Raw genomic sequence first — 17620 nt, forward strand, 5'->3', positions numbered from 1 at the left:
AGCAGAAGAATGGGTTTGTGGGTACTAGACAGGATTGAAAGTCAAGAATAAAGGACCAAAGTCAAAGAAAGAGCTAAAATGGTCATGGGGGGAGATTCTAGAAACCCGTGTTTGATAATTCAGGAGGAAGTCAGCTACGAAGACCCCAGGTGCCTTGGAAGACTTGATTCTCCATTCTCCAAACTCAGCTCTTCAGGGTCTCTCCTTCCGCCTTGGGAAGGATAAAACCTTAAGAAGCAAATGACTGTGAGTAGGAATTCATTTGTCATCCTAAAATTTGAAGACAGTCTTTGTGGAAACAAGGAAGCCAGGGTGATATGCTTGACAGTCTGCTTTTCAGCCTTAGGGAGACTGAGTGTGTTAGATTCATATTTGATGCATGTCCAGACTGCCTTGAGGAAAAAATTTTGATAAATATATCAGTGCATGTCTAAAATTCTTGCACAATGTGGAGCTTCAAGAAAGATGCCAACTTTTTTTTCAAAGACTGAATGGTGTCTTGCTCCATTGTTTGTAAAACCACCTTTCTAAGCCAAAAAATAATAATAATAATAAAATCCTTGTATATTTTGTTCTTTTCCACCCTTCAAGCTCTGAGGTTTTATTTGCCTTGGGTTGGGAGAGTGAGTGGAAATCAACACAGCTGTTTATGTTTAGTGGCTTCCAATGATCTCAAGGCGCAAAAGATCCTCACGAGTGTCTCTGCTTTGTTGACAGTTTTGAGACCAGCTTTGAGCTCAGCCAAGGGGTAGTGTGAATGAGAATTCCTTTTTACATGTGCCCATCAGGGTTCATTTCAAGCATACTGGGACCTTTCCTCTCCATCTACTCTCCTTCTGCGAGATCAGGACTCTGTCTTCAGGCTAGCATCATGGCTTATAGAGACAGTTTGGTAGGTCAGTCAGAAAAGGATGGATTTCCTAGTCCCTCTGCTCAGGGGTGGTCTTGGCACTTCTGCAGAGGAGGATTCTATTGGGAGCTGCTTCCCTGGAAGAAAAGGAAAACAGGGAGGGTGTCTGGAGTAACTGTTCCTGGCTGTCTTAGAAGGAGGGAACCCTACTTGTCAGTGACTTTATATAGATAGTCATCCCTCAGCAAATGCAGGGGATTAGTTCCAGGGTGCTCTTGGATTCTAAAATCTGCAGGATGCTCAAGACCCTTATATAAAATGGTGTAGTATTTGCATATAACCTACACACACCCTCCTAAGTCAGTCATCTCTGGGTTACTTACAATACCTAATACAATGTAAATACTATGTAAATACTATGTAAATAGTTGCTAGGGCATGGTAAATTCAAGTTCTGCGTTTTGGAACTTTCTGGATTTTTTTTTTTTCCGTCTGCTGTTGGTTGTATCTGTGGATGCAGAACCCATGGATACAGATGGCCAACTGTATATAGATCTTATATATTTATATATATATATATATAACTAAACTGGATTTAATTGAACTAGATTTGAACTAAAATTGGATTTTAATCTTTCTTTGAGAGCTAACAAAGTTACTGTCTCTCTGGGAGATGACTCAACTCTTCTACCTGAAAAGGTGGAGTGCAGAGGTGAATATAAGCCAGCTAACTTCCCTATGACCAATATTTGGCACAAGGCTTGGTTCCCTATAGCTCAGTTGGTAAAGAATCTGCCTTCAGTGCAGGAGACCCCAGTTTTTTGGGAAGATCTGCTGGAGAAGGGATAGGCTACCCACTCCAGTATTCTTGGGCTTCTCTTGTGGCTCAGCTGGTAAAGAATCTGCCTGCAATGTGGGAGATCTGGGTTCGATTCCTGGGTTGGGAAGATCTGCTGGAGAAGGGAAAGGCTACCCACTCCGGTATTCTGGCCTGGAGAATTCCATGGACTGCATAGACACAACTGAGCGACTTTCACTTCACTTTGGTTCTCTGTAGAGGATAATGAGCATTCCTTGAAAAAATAAAAGATTCAAACAATTAAAGATGTTTGTTTGAAAAAAATGCAGAAAAATCCCGTGGAAAAGTAAGTGAAATCAACTATAATTCCAACCCTTTAAAGCAGTGATAGAAAAATAAGAAATAACTAGTCCCCTAACTTGCTCCTCAAAAAATAACTACTATTAGTAGTGTGATGTGATGCCTTCCTTCTCTTTTCTCTTAATAAACGTATGTATTTATATATTGTAAACACACAAATACATTAGCAAATTTTAATGGTAGCCAAAGTGAAGTCGCTCAGTTGTGTCCAATTCTTTGTGACCCCGTGGACTGTAGCTTACCAGGCTCCTCCGCCCATGTGATTTTCCAGGCAAGAATACTGGAGTGGGTTGCCATTTCCTTCTTCCCGACCCAGAGACTGAACCCGGGTCTCCCACATTGTAGGCAGATGCTTTACCATCTGAGCCACCAGGGAAGTCAAACATGTATGTAAAAAGTAGCCAAACATGTATGTAAATAATAAGATAAATATCCCCATGACATATACATTTTAAATAAAGGAGAAAGAATGACAAAATACATACCAAGGTCTACATGATTTTTTTTTTTTTAGTATCCACTGTTGAGATTTTTTTCATGCCAGCATACCTTTTTCTGAGCACAGACTGTAAAGAGTTAACTGTGCTCCAAGCTCTCCTCTGAGAGCCCTGAACCCTGGGCACCACCACCCACCTCTCCCAGGGCCAGGAGCTCCTCTGCAGCAGATGCTCACCAGGCTCTGAGCCTGGGGCAGAGGCAGAGGGAGGCAGGAAGGCTCACAGGAGAAACAGTAACCAAAAGGGGAAATGCGGTAGAGGAAGCAGCCAGAGCATCCTCGCTCCTTGCCTGGGGGCCTGCACTGACCAGGGATCAGGCTTCTTGATGCCATCTGCATGGCTGACTCCCAGGCAGCATTTGGGCAATTACTCGGCTGCTTTGGGGCTGCACGGGCTGCTAGTCTGGCTGTGTGTGTCTCTCTCAAAAAACAAACCTGGCACAGAAAGTAACAGAAGGTCTGGGTTTTTCCAGATTGGCCATTCACAGTGATTGAAACTGTCCAGGTTTTTGCCTCAGTCATCCCCCACTGTAAAATGTTGAGGGAGCAGTCTTTGTAGCATTTCTTACAACGGCACTTTTCCATTTGCCTGTACCCAGGAGCTGTGCGTGTGTGCGCCCGTTGTCGCTTCAATTGTGTCCAACTCTTTGTGACTCCATGAACTGTAGCCTGTCAGGCTCCTCTGTCCTTGGGATTCTCCAGGCAAGAATATTGGAGTGGGTTACCATACCTTCCTCCAGGGGCTCTTCCTGACCCAGAGATCAAACCCACATCTCCTGCATCTCCTGCATTGTAGGCAGGTTCTTTACCCACTGAGTCACCTGGGAAGCACCACCCAGGAGCTTTACTAACAGAAAAGTGCTTGGGCCCCATCCCCAGAGTCTGATTTTGTCAGTCCAGAGTGGGACCTGGGCAGCCCTGGTTTTTTTTTTCAGTTCTGCAGGTGACTCTCATGGATAGCCAAGGCTGCGAAGTCAAGTGTGAGAACCCACAGATTCAGTCACCCAAGTTCTTGCTTACAAGACAGATACACAGATTCAGAATTCTAGGTCTGTTGGGGGTGTGTGATTAGGGTTCTGTTCTTTTAACCCTCAGTGATTCTTAGGCTTTTACTAGAGTGTAAGATCTACTATTTGTCATTTATTTCCCTGTTTGCTTGCCCTGTTTTCTCAATTTTTCAGCTGTTGAAAAGGGCAACCCTCAGGCTAGAAACAGTGGTTGCATCTTCCTTTGAATCTTGAGAGTAGGGGCTAAGCACTTAAGTTTTATTTGTTCCCTATGATAATGCCCAGAGCCTGGCCATATAGATATCTCTCAACAATTTATTCAGTGAGTTAATGATTGAGGCATACCATAGCCGATAAGTGAAAGTGAAAGTACACATTGCTCAGTCCTCTCCAACTCTTTGCAACCCCATGGACTATACAGTCCATGGAATTCTCCAGGCCAGAATACTGGAGTGGGTAGCCATTCCCTTCTCCAGGGGATCTTCCCAATCCAGGGATTGAACCCAGGTCTCCCACACTGCAGGAGGATTCTTTACCAGCTGAGCCACCAGGGAAGTCCATAGCCAACAAACCAATAGTTTACTAAATATTTGTTTGACATTTAGTTAGGGCTATTGCCTTGGGCTTCCCAGTTGGCTCAGTGGTAAAGAATGTGCCTGCCAATGCAGGAGATGCAGGTTCGATCCCTGGTTTGGGAAGATCCCCTGGAAAAGGAAATGGCAACCCACTCCAGTATTCTTGCCTGAGAAATCCCATGGGCAGAGGAGCCTTGTGGGTTATAGTTCATGGGGTCACAAAAGACTTGGACACAACTTAGAGACTAAAACAACAACAAGTGTCTCAAACCCTTGTAAACACGCACACATTCACACATACTCCTTACACACCAGCCCTGCAAGTGGGAAAAGCAACAGTCATCAGTTCTCAAAATACAACCCAGAGATCACCGCTGGGCATACAGATCTGCACAGATCCATCTGTGGAAGAAGGTAGATTAGAAGCAAGCACAGGGAGGGGTGAGCAGACTTTCTAAACAGCTGTTCTAAGGTTCTTGCCCCAGTTTTCCTGCAGTCTGAGATGGGTGGGCTCTCAATTCAGCCATTACCAAAAGATAAGCATTTGGGGCCAGCAAGAGATATTATTGGAAGTTGCCAACCCATGTCATAGAAAACTAAGGGAAAGTGCATATTTGAGAATAAGCCTTTCTAACTTTTTTTTTTTACTCCCCAATAAACTCAAGAATGTTTTGCTTTTTATACTATTCTGGAGACTTGCAATATGTCCCTTCATAATTTATAGTAGAGTTCTCAAGAGCCTGTTGATTCTTTCTCCAGGTCCCTGAATTTTCTTTTTTTTTTTTTGTGGTAGGCTGCGGTTTAGATGTTTCAGTCTCTCTTAGGGCTGTCTTCTTGGGAGGTAAGTGCAGCCAGGGGTCTTTAACACAGATAAAGGGTGGGTTGATGGGGTTGGTCACTTGCAGATCAGCCCTAAAGACCAATTTATACTTAACTAATCACCAGTAGCTGTTGCATAGGATCAGAAAGCAGTGTAGCTGGCATATCCTGACCTAAGGATGGTTCTTACAGCCAGAGAGGTGCCAAACCCTTCAGATTCTGATTCAGTGGTCCTGGGAGCTTTGGCAATATGTTTCAAATTGGGTGGTTTTGAAAGTTGAGAGTCTGACAGAAGAAAAAGAGAAGGGTTGTCAAAGTTGGGATTTAAAATAGTGGGCTATCCATGATATATATCATTTTTTAAAAATAGCAATAAAAAGAAACTTGGATAGTGTGTTCTTTCCAAAGCAGTTTACTGTATCCTAAACCAGTGACTCCTTTAGCTACCAATGCTTGACAAACTTATTGATTTCAAATGACTTCATTCATGTTAACACAGCATCTGTGTGGATGGAGTAACTTTATAGGACATTTTTATAATTTGAGATGATCTTATTTAAGGAGGAATCTTGCAATTATCTCTTTTGCCTCAGGGAAAAAGGAGCTTTTCCTCCCATGTCTTGCTATAATGACAAAATTATTTTGCTGTAAAGAAAGAAAATGAGCAGAAGACAGGAAAAATATAAAGGGAGATGTAAACTGTTCCAGGAAAGAGCAAATAAAATTATTAAAGGGATGTGGAGGCCGGGAAAGAATTTGGAAATGGACTAAAAGATTCACTTGTTTCCCATCAAGAAAGATGAGAAGTCATTGGACTTTAAGTTAAATAAATCACACAAGTTAAGATGCATGGTCATATATTTACCAAATCCTAGAGTATTAGGAAGAGGTACTTTTTAAAAAAGAATGCACTGTTTTTCAAATTAGTACATATTTGACGGTCTCAGAACCCAAAAAATGACCTTGGTGCAAATATGATTTAAATGGGAAACCCAAGATGGCAAATACATAGTATATACGTCACTATGTCCATCCAATTCTGTACCCATGACAGACATTATTAATTGATCACGCTGCTGTTTCCAGCTTAACTAGATAAATTCACCTTTGGAATTCCGTTCAGCACACGGTGACAGAAAGTCAGTCTGTCTGACTTTCTGTCTTGAGATGAACCCATTTTGCTACCTATGATTTAGTTTACTACACAAAGTGTGAGCTCCAAACCACCAGCATGGGTGTCACACGGGAGCTTATTCTGAAATCAGAATCTCGGCCCCATTCCAGACCTACTGAATGGAATCTGTATTTTAGCAAGATCTCCAGTAATTCTTATGTATATTAAGGTATATTACATATATTAAGCAGAGACATCACTTTGCCAACAAAGGTCCTATAGTCAAAGCTATGGGTTTTCCAGTAGTCATATGGATGTGGGAGCTGGACCATAAAGAAGGCTGAGTGCCGAAAAATTGATGCTTTCAAATTGTGGTGCTGGAGAAGACTCTTGAGTGTTCCTTGGACTGCAGGGAGATCAAACCAGTCAATCCTAAAGGAAATCAACCCTGAATATTCACTAGAAGGACTGATGCTGAAACTGAAACTCCAATACTTTGGCCACCTGATGTGAAGAGCCAACTCATTGGAAAAGACCCTGATGCTGGGAAAGACTGAAGGCAAGAGGAGAAAGGGATGACAGAGGATGAGATTGTTGGATGATATCACTGACTCAATGGACATGAGTTTGAGCAAACTCTGGGAGATGGTGAAGGACAGGGAAGCCTGACAAGCTGCAGTCCATGAGGTCACAAAGAGTTTGACTCAACTTAGTGACTGAAAAACAACAACATATTTAAGTTTAAGCAGCCCTGAAAGAGCACTGAATGCCTGATGCATTCATCAGAATCACTTGGTTCAGTTCAGTTCAGTTCAGTCGCTCAGTCGGGTCCGACTCTTTGCAACCCCATGAATCGCAGCACGCCAGGCCTCCTTGTCCATCACCAACTCTCGGAGTTTACCCAAACCCATGTCCATCGAGTTAGTGATGCCATCCAACCATCTCATCCTCTGTCGTCCCCTTCTCCTCCTGCCCCCAATTCCTCCCAGCATTAGGGTCTTTTCCAATGAGTCAACTCTTCGTATGAGGTGGCCAAAGTATTGGAGTTTCAGCTTCAACATCAGTCCTTCCAACGAACACCCAGGACTGATCTTCTTCAGGATGGACTGGTTGGATCTCCTTGCAGTCCAAGGGACTCTCAAGAGTCTTCTCCAACACCACAGTTCAAAAGCATCAATTCTGCGGCGCTCAGCTTTCTTCACCGTCCAACTCTCACATCCATACATGACCACTGGAAAAACCATAGCCTTGACTAGATGGACCTTTGTTGGCAAAGTAATGTCTCTGCTTTTAAATATGCTATCTAGGTTGGTCATAACCCTCCTTCCAAGGAGTAAGTGTCTTTTAATTTCATGGCTGCAATCACCATCAGCAGTGATTTTGGAGCCCAAAAAAATAAAGTCTGACACTGTTTCCACTGTTTCCCCATCTATTTCCCATGAAGTGATGGGACCAGATGCCATGATCTTAGTTTTCTGAACGTTGAGCTTTAAGCCAACTTTTTCACTCTCCCCTTTCACTTTCATCAAGAGGCTCTTTAGTTCTTCGATTTCTGCCATAAGTGTGGTGTCATCTGCATATCTGAGGTTATTGATATTTCTCCCAGCAATCTTGATTCCAGCTTGTGCTTCTACTAGCCCATCACTTGGTTAAACACTTGGTAAACCTAGATCCTTGGGCCCAACTTCAGGACTTTTGGTTTATCAGATCTGGGGTAGGGCTTATCAAACAAGCTTCCAGGTGTTGATGCTGCTGGTGGTGATCCGGGGACCACATTTTGAGAAAAACTACATTAAGGCCATAGAAATACTTTGGAATATCTCCATAATCTTTAAAGTCAAAGACTGCAATATATTTCCATAACTCTTGCTACATCTGGCAGAACCAGAATTCTGGACAGGAGAGGCTCCAAGTTTTAACACAGCATAGCATCTCATGACTTTATGTACCTGGATCTAAAAGGCTCTCCCTCTGGTTAATTGCCGCTGGCATCATTCACTCATCTATCTGATAACAATCTGGGTAGCTATTCTGTCCACAGCATTATACTCAATGCTGAGACAATCTAATGCAGGTTAAAAACACATTCCTGACTTCAAGAGGCCTCCTCTTTAAGAAGAAAATAAACATGAAACAATAAACAACAAGGTAGCATCAGATAGAAAAGGGCTGAGTGCTAAGTAAGTGACATGGCAGACCACCTGTAATTTAGAGGGAGGAATACCTGGAATTGCATACATGACTGTGTGCAGTTCAGCCTAACTAGAAAGTTGTTGCATAGAATGGATGGAGATAAGATGGGAGAGGGAGCAGCCCACCTTCTTATTTCTTAATACTGTTTTAAGAGACTATCTTAAAACTTGGAAGTTTCCTACTATCAGGATAATAACAAATCAATGCTATCAAAATTGAAAATTAGGCTATAGGGTGGGCATACTGTGAAAAAGCTGTATCTCAGAGACAGAGAAGTGAAATAACTTTATGTAAATAGAGATGACTGGAGGGTGGCGTGGGGGATACTAGTAGCAGTAATTTAATAATAGGGATAATAATACCCAACTTCTACCGGTCTTTCACACTGCCAAGTACCCGTGCTACATGACTGTAATGAACTATCTCATTTATCCAAACAATAGCATAATGTCGTCAACCCCCCTTCTTACTCCCAGTAAGAAGCGAAGCTTTGTAAGGATGTATCTAAGTCAAAGAATTTGCCCAATTTAAATCCAGGAAGTTCTAAGGGGGGGTGGGGGGGGTGGTCCTCATCTATAAATCGCGAGGGGTCTGGCCTGCCTGTGTCATCTCTTCCAGCTCTCTGCGAGGAACCCACAGGGCACCTGGGACAGAAGAGAAATCATCGAGCGGATTGAAGTCGAGGAACCTGTGGGGTCAGTGCGTCCGAGGCGCAGACAGGGAGGGGCTCCTATCTGAAACGCAGCAAGATTTTAGCCGGAGCCTGGGCCGGGTCCTGGAGCTTCTCCGGGCTTCCTTTGGCCACTCTAATTACAGTATGTGGTAGGTTGCGAGGAGGAACCGTCTGGAGTCGGCAGGCTTCGCGGGGGTATTGTATTTGCCTATAAATACTTCACATAGTTAAGTGAAATGTGCAGCCTTTGAAAGCTGGAGAGGAAGCCATTCGGAGGCCCCCCGGCCCGCCTGGAGGAGCTGGCAGAAAAGAGAAGAAATGGCTGGCTCGTCCTTCACGCGGGAGCCTAAGGAACCGCCCTGCCCAGACCAGATGGGGGTCCGCGGGGCTGCAGGCGCGACTCCGGAAGCCTCAGACCGTTAAGGTGACCAGAACAATTTAAAAAAGGAAACAAACTTCCCCGGAGCCTTCCCAGTGGGGCCCCGAGGCGGGCGGTTGCGTTCGAAAGGGCATTTTTCAAAAGGGTTTCAGGACGCTGGGGGTGTGGGCCCGCGGGGGAGCGCGCGGCCAGAGCCGCGCTGCAGAGCGGCCACCAGCCTGCTTTGTACTTGCGGCCAAGCGCGGCCCCAGAGTTTCGGCGGCGGCCCGGGGAGTTGAGGCCACGCCCCCTTTGCAGGGAGAGCCGCGGCCGCCGATTGGCCCGCCGCGGACCAATCGGCGCGTTGAGGCGGCCCGGGCTGTCAGCGCGCGCCGCAGCCGCGCGGGTCGCAGCCTGTCCTCCCCTGCGCCGGAGCCCCGCAGCCAGCGCAGCCTTCCCGGGAAGCGCGGCTGCCGCTCGCGAGCGCTGCCCTGCCCTGCTCTGCCCAGCCCAGCCCTCCAGCCGCGCGTCCGGGTGCCCGCGTCCCGCGGACACAGCCTTGCTGCGCTATAGCGCACGGAGCATGTGCAGACCCTCAGGCGCCGAAGTGCTCTCTGCCCCGGGGGGCTTCTGGCCGTGGTGACTGACTGTCACACCTAGAGAGACCTTTCGAGGGCTCTCGCCGCGCCTCTGCGTCGCGGGGGGACACTGCGGTGCTTGCAATCAGAGCGACAGCTGCCTCTCGCTGAAGACGTCTTGGGCTGCGTGCTCCCTCCCTCTCTTCTCCTATCTCTCCTTCCCTCCCCTCCGCGGTTCCTAGCCCCTTAGCTCTCCGGCTCACACCCGCAGCCTCCCCGGAGCGGGAGGCGTGGGTCCCCGCCGCCCCTTTTCGAGCGGGGCCTCCTCACTTTGGAGATGCAATGACAAGTTAATATGGGCGTCCAAGCCTCGGGGTCCCAGGAGGAGAATCGCAAGAGGCAAAAGCTCCCGAGCACCCAGAACCCTTGAACAGGCCACCCAGGAGGGGCGTGAAACCCGGCGACAGCAACCGTCCAGGTGGGACCAGCTGAGCGCCGCGCGATCAGTCCTCCACCCGGTTCCCGCACCGTGAAGGCCAGCTCGCCCTATTGCTCCGATATCCCCGACCCGGGGATTTTTTTTTTTTCCCCTCGGCTGGTGGTGGGCGCCTCTCGGGCCGAAGCCCGGCGCCTGCTCTGCTGCCCGCGCTGCCTTTAGCGGTCGCCTCCGCTGCCGCTTCCAGGGACGTGCTGGGAAAGCCGAAGCCCCGGGAGAAGATGCCGGCCATCCTGGTGGCCTCCAAAATGAAGTCGGGACTGCCCAAACCCGTGCACAGCGCCGCGCCCATCCTGCACGTGCCCCCAGCCCGGGCGGGCCCCCAGCCTTGCTATCTCAAGTTGGGAAGCAAGGTGGAGGTGAGCAAGACCGCCTACCCTAGCCAGATTCCCCTGAAATCGCAGGGGCTGCAGGAGCCGACGGGGGAGGGGCTCCCGCTGCGGATGAGCGGCTCGGTGGAAAACGGGTTCGATACCCAGGTGAGAGGTGCTGTGTGCCGGGGGCACTGTTCTGGGGGGAAAGGTGAATACTTTTTTGAGGGTGGAGGTTGACACGGCTGGAGAGGGGAAGGGGTTGCCCTGTGGGCTGAGAAGGGGACCGTTCCACTTAGGCCAGCAGATTGGGGGTTGCGCTCGGAGAGTGGGCTGGCCAGTGGGTGTGGCCCGGGTGACCGAGGTTTGCTTTAAGGAGCTCTGCGAGATCGGGATGCGGGCTGCCTGCGGCTTCCTTCTGGGGGAGCGGTGGGGTGGGGCACGATCAGGGTGTCCTCAAAAAACCATGTGCCACACTGGAAATGTCAGGTTCTGCATGTCGAGGGACTTGGCCCCAAGAAGACAGTGTCTACTGCAGCGGCTGTGCGTCTGTCGGTTCTGCAGAGATTCTGTCCCTGCCGAGGAATGGTCCAAGACCTCGTTGGGCTCCACGCCCCGCTGGCCTGGCTGCAAGATCCAGGAAAAGAGATCTAGGGATGGCAGTGTATCTGCTCCCCTCGGCTTGGAGATACCCGGACCTGCCCCCATCCTTTGGGCTGACAGCATTCCAGGCACGGTGCTGGGACTGCAGTAGGAGTGCGCTGTGCACCGGCGGAGGCAGGCAACCAGAGACTCCTAGCGTCTCGGCTGGCTGTAGCGATGGGGCGGGGGTGGCTGCCTCGGAATGGCGGCCCGAAGCTAAGCCCCTCCTTCCTGGGTAGTAGATCCCGGTGCCGGTAGCCCGGGTGACTGGGGGGTGCGAGTGTGGGGGTGGCTTGAAAAGAATTGATGACTTTTACCTTTCCAGACCGAGCTCGCATCACCCAATTCGGCTGGGTGACAGGCCCTAGCCATGCAATCTCTTTTAAGGAAATCAGCAAGGGCCAATCCGGTTCTCCTGGCTTCCTGCCCTCACTGCTCCTTTTTTTCCCCCCTCCTTTCTCCTGGTAAGAGGGAGCCAGGGGCACGCTGTATTTTCTTGGCAGTTAGTCAGCAGGGACTTTTGGGGACAGGCCGACCTGACGGATATGACTGTCCCAGTCAGGAGAGGCGGAAAGCCAGCGGGGGAGGTAGTGTGGGCCTGGTGTCAGGGAAGTGGCAACAGACCAGCTGACCTTTTTGGCACTTAATCTTTGCTGACCCTGTCTCCACCTTCTCCTAGAGCTTTCTCTGATCAGAGGCTAGAACTCAACACATTCCTAGCCTTTCTGATGGAGGAACTGAAGCTGGAAGCTAATTGTAAGCAGACTTTTGGAACTCTGGGCTGGAGAAGGCCCTCAAAGCAGATTACGCTCCCACACCAGGCTGATAAGCATGCCCCTTGCTGCTGCACTTGCTAAACATTTTTGGAAGCTGACAGGTTTGAGTGATGGCGTGTGGGAGGAAGGCAAGATTTACCCCCAATGCTCCTGGGTCTGTCTCTGCTATAGGGTTTTGTGCTCTGAGCTGTTTTTCTGCCGTTCATCACAGGATTTGTTCAGTGGTCTCTGAAACAGGAGTGAGCCTGGGGTGGGGTGTGCTCTTATGAGGGTGTCCCCTCTATCCTTGGAGGCGGGGCTGATAGGGTGTGGTGGGGTGTGATGGAGTGGAGGCTGGAGGCCAGAGCGGTGACTCGGGGATGTGACACACACCCTCCAGCCTGATGAGGAGGGCCCAAGGAATGAGGGCAAAATGGACTCTGTGATCGTTGCGACCAGGCAGCTGTTCTGCCGCTGTCCATTTGACCTTTCACTTAACACACAGGGTTGGAGGGCTTTTGATGGGCAGGCTCTGAAAAGGTGATTCATCACCCTCTTTCCTGGAAAAATGATCTTCAGCTGCTGCCAGAGGGGCTCATGTGTTCTGGTTCCCTCAAGGCTTTCCTTCTCTCCCCTGCCCTCAGCCCACAGTCCCCTGTCTGCCCTGACCCCGCTTCCCTTGCCCTCAAGAGGGCCTGGTGTACTGACCATGAGGCTGGTTTGGATGGACTTCCCAGTGGGCTACCTGGTTTTGACAGCCTGCCCTTTTTTTTTTTTTCACTCATGGCCAAGCTTCCTGGCAGTTCTTCTTTGTGGCAGGTGCAGATCCTTGTTCTCATAGCCTCGCCCTGGCATCAGAAAATCATTGGCAAAAGGGGTTTTCCTCTTTGGACAAGTCTTCTTCCTCTGGGCCTGACGCAGTGAACATGCACCATCCAGGAAGGCCTCTCCATGCAGTTCGAGGACAGGGTCAGGCCTGGTAGTCCCGGATTCAAAACCTGATATTTGTCACTAGAAGATGCTCAGGAGATGAGTTAAGTGGCAAATGATATCTTGGGACATTTGACTCCTCTTTTTACTCAGGCGCTTTTACTAGGCTGGGCTGTGCAGTGGTGAGTAGCACAGGCTTTACAGTCAGGTGGATATCCCAGGTGCCCTGCCTTCACCAGGTACAAGCTGGTGACCTAGTCCATTAACCTCTTTGGGCCTCAGTGTTCCCATCTGTAACAATGGGCGTTTAACAACCACACAAATTGTGAGAGGCTTGAAAAAATAACGTATGTAAAGTGTCATATACACCTGTCTGTATATATGCATATATATACATCATAGGTATGTATTTATATACATATATAAGTAAGATGTGTAAAGCCCAGTGTCTGGCAAATAGGAAACACTTAATGAAATGAGCCATTTATATTGCTAAACCAAGAGATGGGGCATTGTTGAACATACATCTAATAGCTTCTCAGTGAGAAAAGGCATAGCTTATTCTGTCAAGCCCTTGAGAAGGTATCATTCAGTTCACAAGGGTTTACAGGACATCTGTCACATACCTAGTACAGTACCAGGCATGGTGGGAAGATGAGGGAAGTGCCTGAGTGCCAGGCTCTCTTTGTATGATCTCATTTCATCCTCACAGTAACACTTAAAGCAGATATGACTTCCTATGACAATAATTTCATATAACATCTTCTTCAACGACAGTGATATAATAATGGCAAGTCATCACATAGCACTTCTGATGTGCCAAGAATTGTTCTAAAAGACATCACTTTATTCTTACAACAATCCAATGAGATGTGTGTTATTATTCTCATTTTACACGTGGGAAACTGAGGCAAAGACTAGATTAGTGACCCCATGAATAGCAGGAGTAGAATTAGAACTTGGACAGCCTGGTTCTGGACTCCCTGTTCTTAACCAGCATGCTATAGAGAGAAGATCATAGGGACTTTCCGGTTACTCACAGGCCCTAACTTATAAAACCACTGCTCTAGCCATTGAGCTGGAAGAGTAAACAGGACTCAGCAAGGTTGTGTGACTCTCCCCAGGTCATCCTGCTCCAGGGTGGCAAGCAGGGAGTCCAGCTCTGGGTGGTCTGGCTTGCAGGATGGTGGTCTTCCCTGTCTTCATAGCTGCCTCCCTCTTTCATGTTCTGGTGGAGGTACAGGGTACATTAGACATGGTCCGGGCCTTGGAGGTCTTACAGTCTAGATGGGAGGCATAACTGATGTACTGAAGTCAGGGCACAACACAAAGAGGGCTGAGAGGGCTATTTGGGGCTGAAAGAAAGGAAAAGGCCATGAGGCTAGAGAAGTCCAGAGAGCCTCACGGAGGGGGCTGGAGATGGTGGGTTCCAGAGATGGTCAGGAATACCTGGGTGGGGAGGAGAGGGGGTGAGATGAATGTGTGGGGAAGGGGGAGGGGCAGGGCATGCAGTGGTGCAGAGCAGGAGTGGGTGTAGCCACAGGGAAGCCACAGCTTCACGTAGCAGGTGATGACTTCACATTTAGTATCTTCCTTTCAAAAGGTGAGCATGAGCAAAGAACAAAGGCTTCTCGCAGTTGAAAAATTGGAATTGCCTGTTGCCTTCCTGGTTGATAGTGATCTTGAGCATGCGAGTAGTTATGGAGAGATGGTGTCCATAAAAGACCTGGTTCATAGCAGACCCTTGGGAAATGACAGTGATTATTATTATTAGCTTAAGGTTCAGAATCTCCAACATGGCGTGATATGGGGAAAGGAGACAGTTCTCATGGCTTATATTAGGCAACAACTTATTTCAGCCAGTGATGGCCCATTCTCCCCCAAGCCTGTTCTCCATCTCCATCAAGTGTGAAAAGACCTGATGTAGCCAGCAACTAGCTTTTAGGTGCAGCGCCACTGTCAGCTCGCCAAGCCCCTCACCTTGAATCTCTCCCACAAACCTATAGCTGGGGCTCGACCCCCAGAGAGAGGAACTGTTCTGCAGCTGCACATCCCTCCCAAGTCCCCCTCCTGGTGCTGGGATACCTGGGCCTCCCCCCAAGAATGAACATTTATAGCATCTGCTCTGTTAACATGGCGTATAAATTATGACCATGTGCAAAGAATTGTTTTAGAGACCTGCTCTATGTTAGTTCAGAAACCCTGTCCGACCGACCTTCAGATAAGGAATGCTCATGAGCTATTTGAGGAGAGGTTAGCCTATTTTTAAGAAGCAGTTGCAGAGGGAAAAAAGTTATATATATATAATACTTTGATATTTCCTGTTTTTAGGAGCCTAGTGTTCAACTTGCAGCTCACTTCTTTAAAAAAGTAATTAGAAGTGATGGAAGTCCTCTGTGGATGTTTTAGATGTTTTTTTTAAAAAAAAGCACAGACGAGGCCCGCCGGGAAGAGAATGCAGCTCCAAGCTTGCAACCTGTTGCAACTTTGCCCCATTGTGTTTTGATTAGAATCCTTGCTCCATCATCAAAGTTGATTATGGATTTGATTAGTGCATTTTTCTGCTATTGTGTTATTCCCTTTCTTCTCTTCCTCAGTTCTTGGAGGAGAATGTGTAGTATGGTTATCTGCCAACATGCAAGAATGTTTATAGTTCACGTATTATTGCTTATTTCATGGGTTAATTTTCTGAAAACACTTTAAGGGTGGGACTGGTGGCTCATTTAGAGTATCATTACATGTGTATATATGTGTGTGTATAAATACATCAACTTCTGGATATGTGTATATACACAAATACACACACATATACAAATATATACACATGGAACAGCTTAAAGTAATAAGCACATGTAAGCACACACACATCAAAGGCCAGACTGGAGGAATTACAGCCCAATTTCCAGCTTTCAGAATAGCTTGATTTGTTCCCCACTTCTCGTACTCCCTTCCTCTGTGACTGAGGTGGAAGAACCATGTCTTGGTGTCCCATTTTATTTATTTATAAGATGTAAGAGATGTAGCCTTGAGAGAGATGTTTTAATTAGGCCTTAGTGAAGCTCCTGAAGCCAGTCTGCAAAAGCCGAAACACCAAGTGAGATTTTGGACATTTGGCTTAAGGGTCAGAGATTCTTATTTCTTAAAATCAGTCTCAGCAGCAAGGAAGGGAACAGTTATGGGGCATCTGCTATAAGCCAGGTAGTACTCTGCAGGGATTTTATGTATGTATGTATAATGTGTATAATATATATTTTATGTATATAAAATTTAGTATGAGGCACAAGAAACTGGGTAAAATGTAAAGTGGCCCATGAATTTCATAGGAGGAAGATGAAACCAAGGGAAGTTCCCACTTGGAGGCAGTTTTTGTTCACATTTATTGCTTTATTAATATTTGGCTGCTCTGGGACTTAGTTGTGGTGTGTGGGATCTTTAGTTATGGCATGCAAACTCTTAGTTGCGGCATGTGGGATATAGTTTCCTGACTGGGGATTGAACTTGTGCCCCCTGCATTGGGAGCCTGGAGTCTTAGCCACTGGAACACCAGAGAAGTCCTTGGAAGACAGTGGTAAAATGGCTGATTAGGCTTAATTGAGAGACAGACCTGGGTTCACATCTAGGCTTTGGGCAAGTGAACATCTCTAAATGTAAGCGTCTTTATCTATAAAGCAGAAACGATGATTCTTATACGTTGTCCGTAAGGATCCAATGAGATAATACTGGGAGGTTGCTGACATAGAGCCTGGTATGTAATAAGCAAAAAATTTGTGATATTGCCTATTTTTATTACCCAAGGTCAGAGCCAAGTTTGGAAACCAGATCTGCCTCATTCCAAGCTCATGTTCTTTCTACCCTACCTTTCAAGTGCATGGTTAATTATATGGAGAACAGTTGGCTTGCACTGTGAAAGCAGAGAGCGAAGCGGAGCTTTGGTTAGATGAGTGGGGAGCAAGAGTAAGTTAAGAACAGTGTCCTCTAAATGAGTCGTGTCCAGAGTTGTGAAGTGAAATCTTGACATTTTGGTTCCAAACATGCCATTTCTATAGCACTAACCAAGCTGACGGATCTGCTGCAAACCAAACCTATGGGAAGCCTCCTTTGAACACCCAATCTGAACTGGCACTGTCAAGGCGGTTGAATGGAACTGGCCAATCTGATTGTGCTGCCGGGGACCAAGAATGAAACAATCCCATTGATTTGGCTTCTGAATGGCTTCTCATTGTTCTGAAGGCAAAAGGAAAGCCCTCTTCCCTTAGGGCTGGCATGATTGTGGTGGGAGCTAAACCTTGTGATCAGGTTGGTCATTAAGGTACCCCAAGGCATGGCTGGCTGCCCAATGGTGTTTTACTAATAGCCACAGGGCCACTTTCAATGGTGACTCTGTCTCTTGGTCACATTGTTCAAAGAGATGGACAATGTGTTCCTGGAATGTCTTGGGCAGAATGGTTCATGTGATTTTGGGTACAAAACTAGGTCAGGCTTTTGTGCTTCAGTCCACACAAGTCAGTAGTGAGTGACAGCTAAAAGTTTTCGCAGGAACCCTAAGTCGCCCACACAGAACCTAAAGAATGATTCATGACTTAGTGCTCCATTTCCCAAGGAAAACAGACCCTCTCTTGTGTTTTGCAAACAATGGTCCCACAGCCTCAGAATATTTTCTCTCT

General features: G+C 47.3%; 1 protein-coding gene across 3 annotated transcripts in view; it reads left to right on the forward strand.

The window, feature by feature from the left end:
* Window positions 1–10509: 10509 nt before the first annotated feature.
* NAV2 (neuron navigator 2) overlaps window positions 10510–17620 on the forward strand; it is a 423467-nt gene continuing 416356 nt past the window's right edge. For 2 of the 3 annotated variants that reach the window (XM_081533716.1, XM_081533715.1), the window contains exon 1: window positions 10531–10797. In XM_081533716.1, coding sequence (XP_081389842.1) covers window positions 10540–10797 — 258 coding nt within the window. In that variant the 5' untranslated portion in view covers window positions 10531–10539. Of the gene's footprint in view, window positions 10798–17620 lie in introns of all 3 variants that reach the window. The other variant, XM_081533713.1, reaches the window with a different exon arrangement.

This window comes from Giraffa tippelskirchi, chromosome 10 (genome assembly GCF_054371585.1).
Source record: "Giraffa tippelskirchi isolate mGirTip1 chromosome 10, T2T-mGirTip1v1.2.pri, whole genome shotgun sequence".
Classification (NCBI taxonomy): Eukaryota; Metazoa; Chordata; class Mammalia; order Artiodactyla; family Giraffidae; genus Giraffa; species Giraffa tippelskirchi.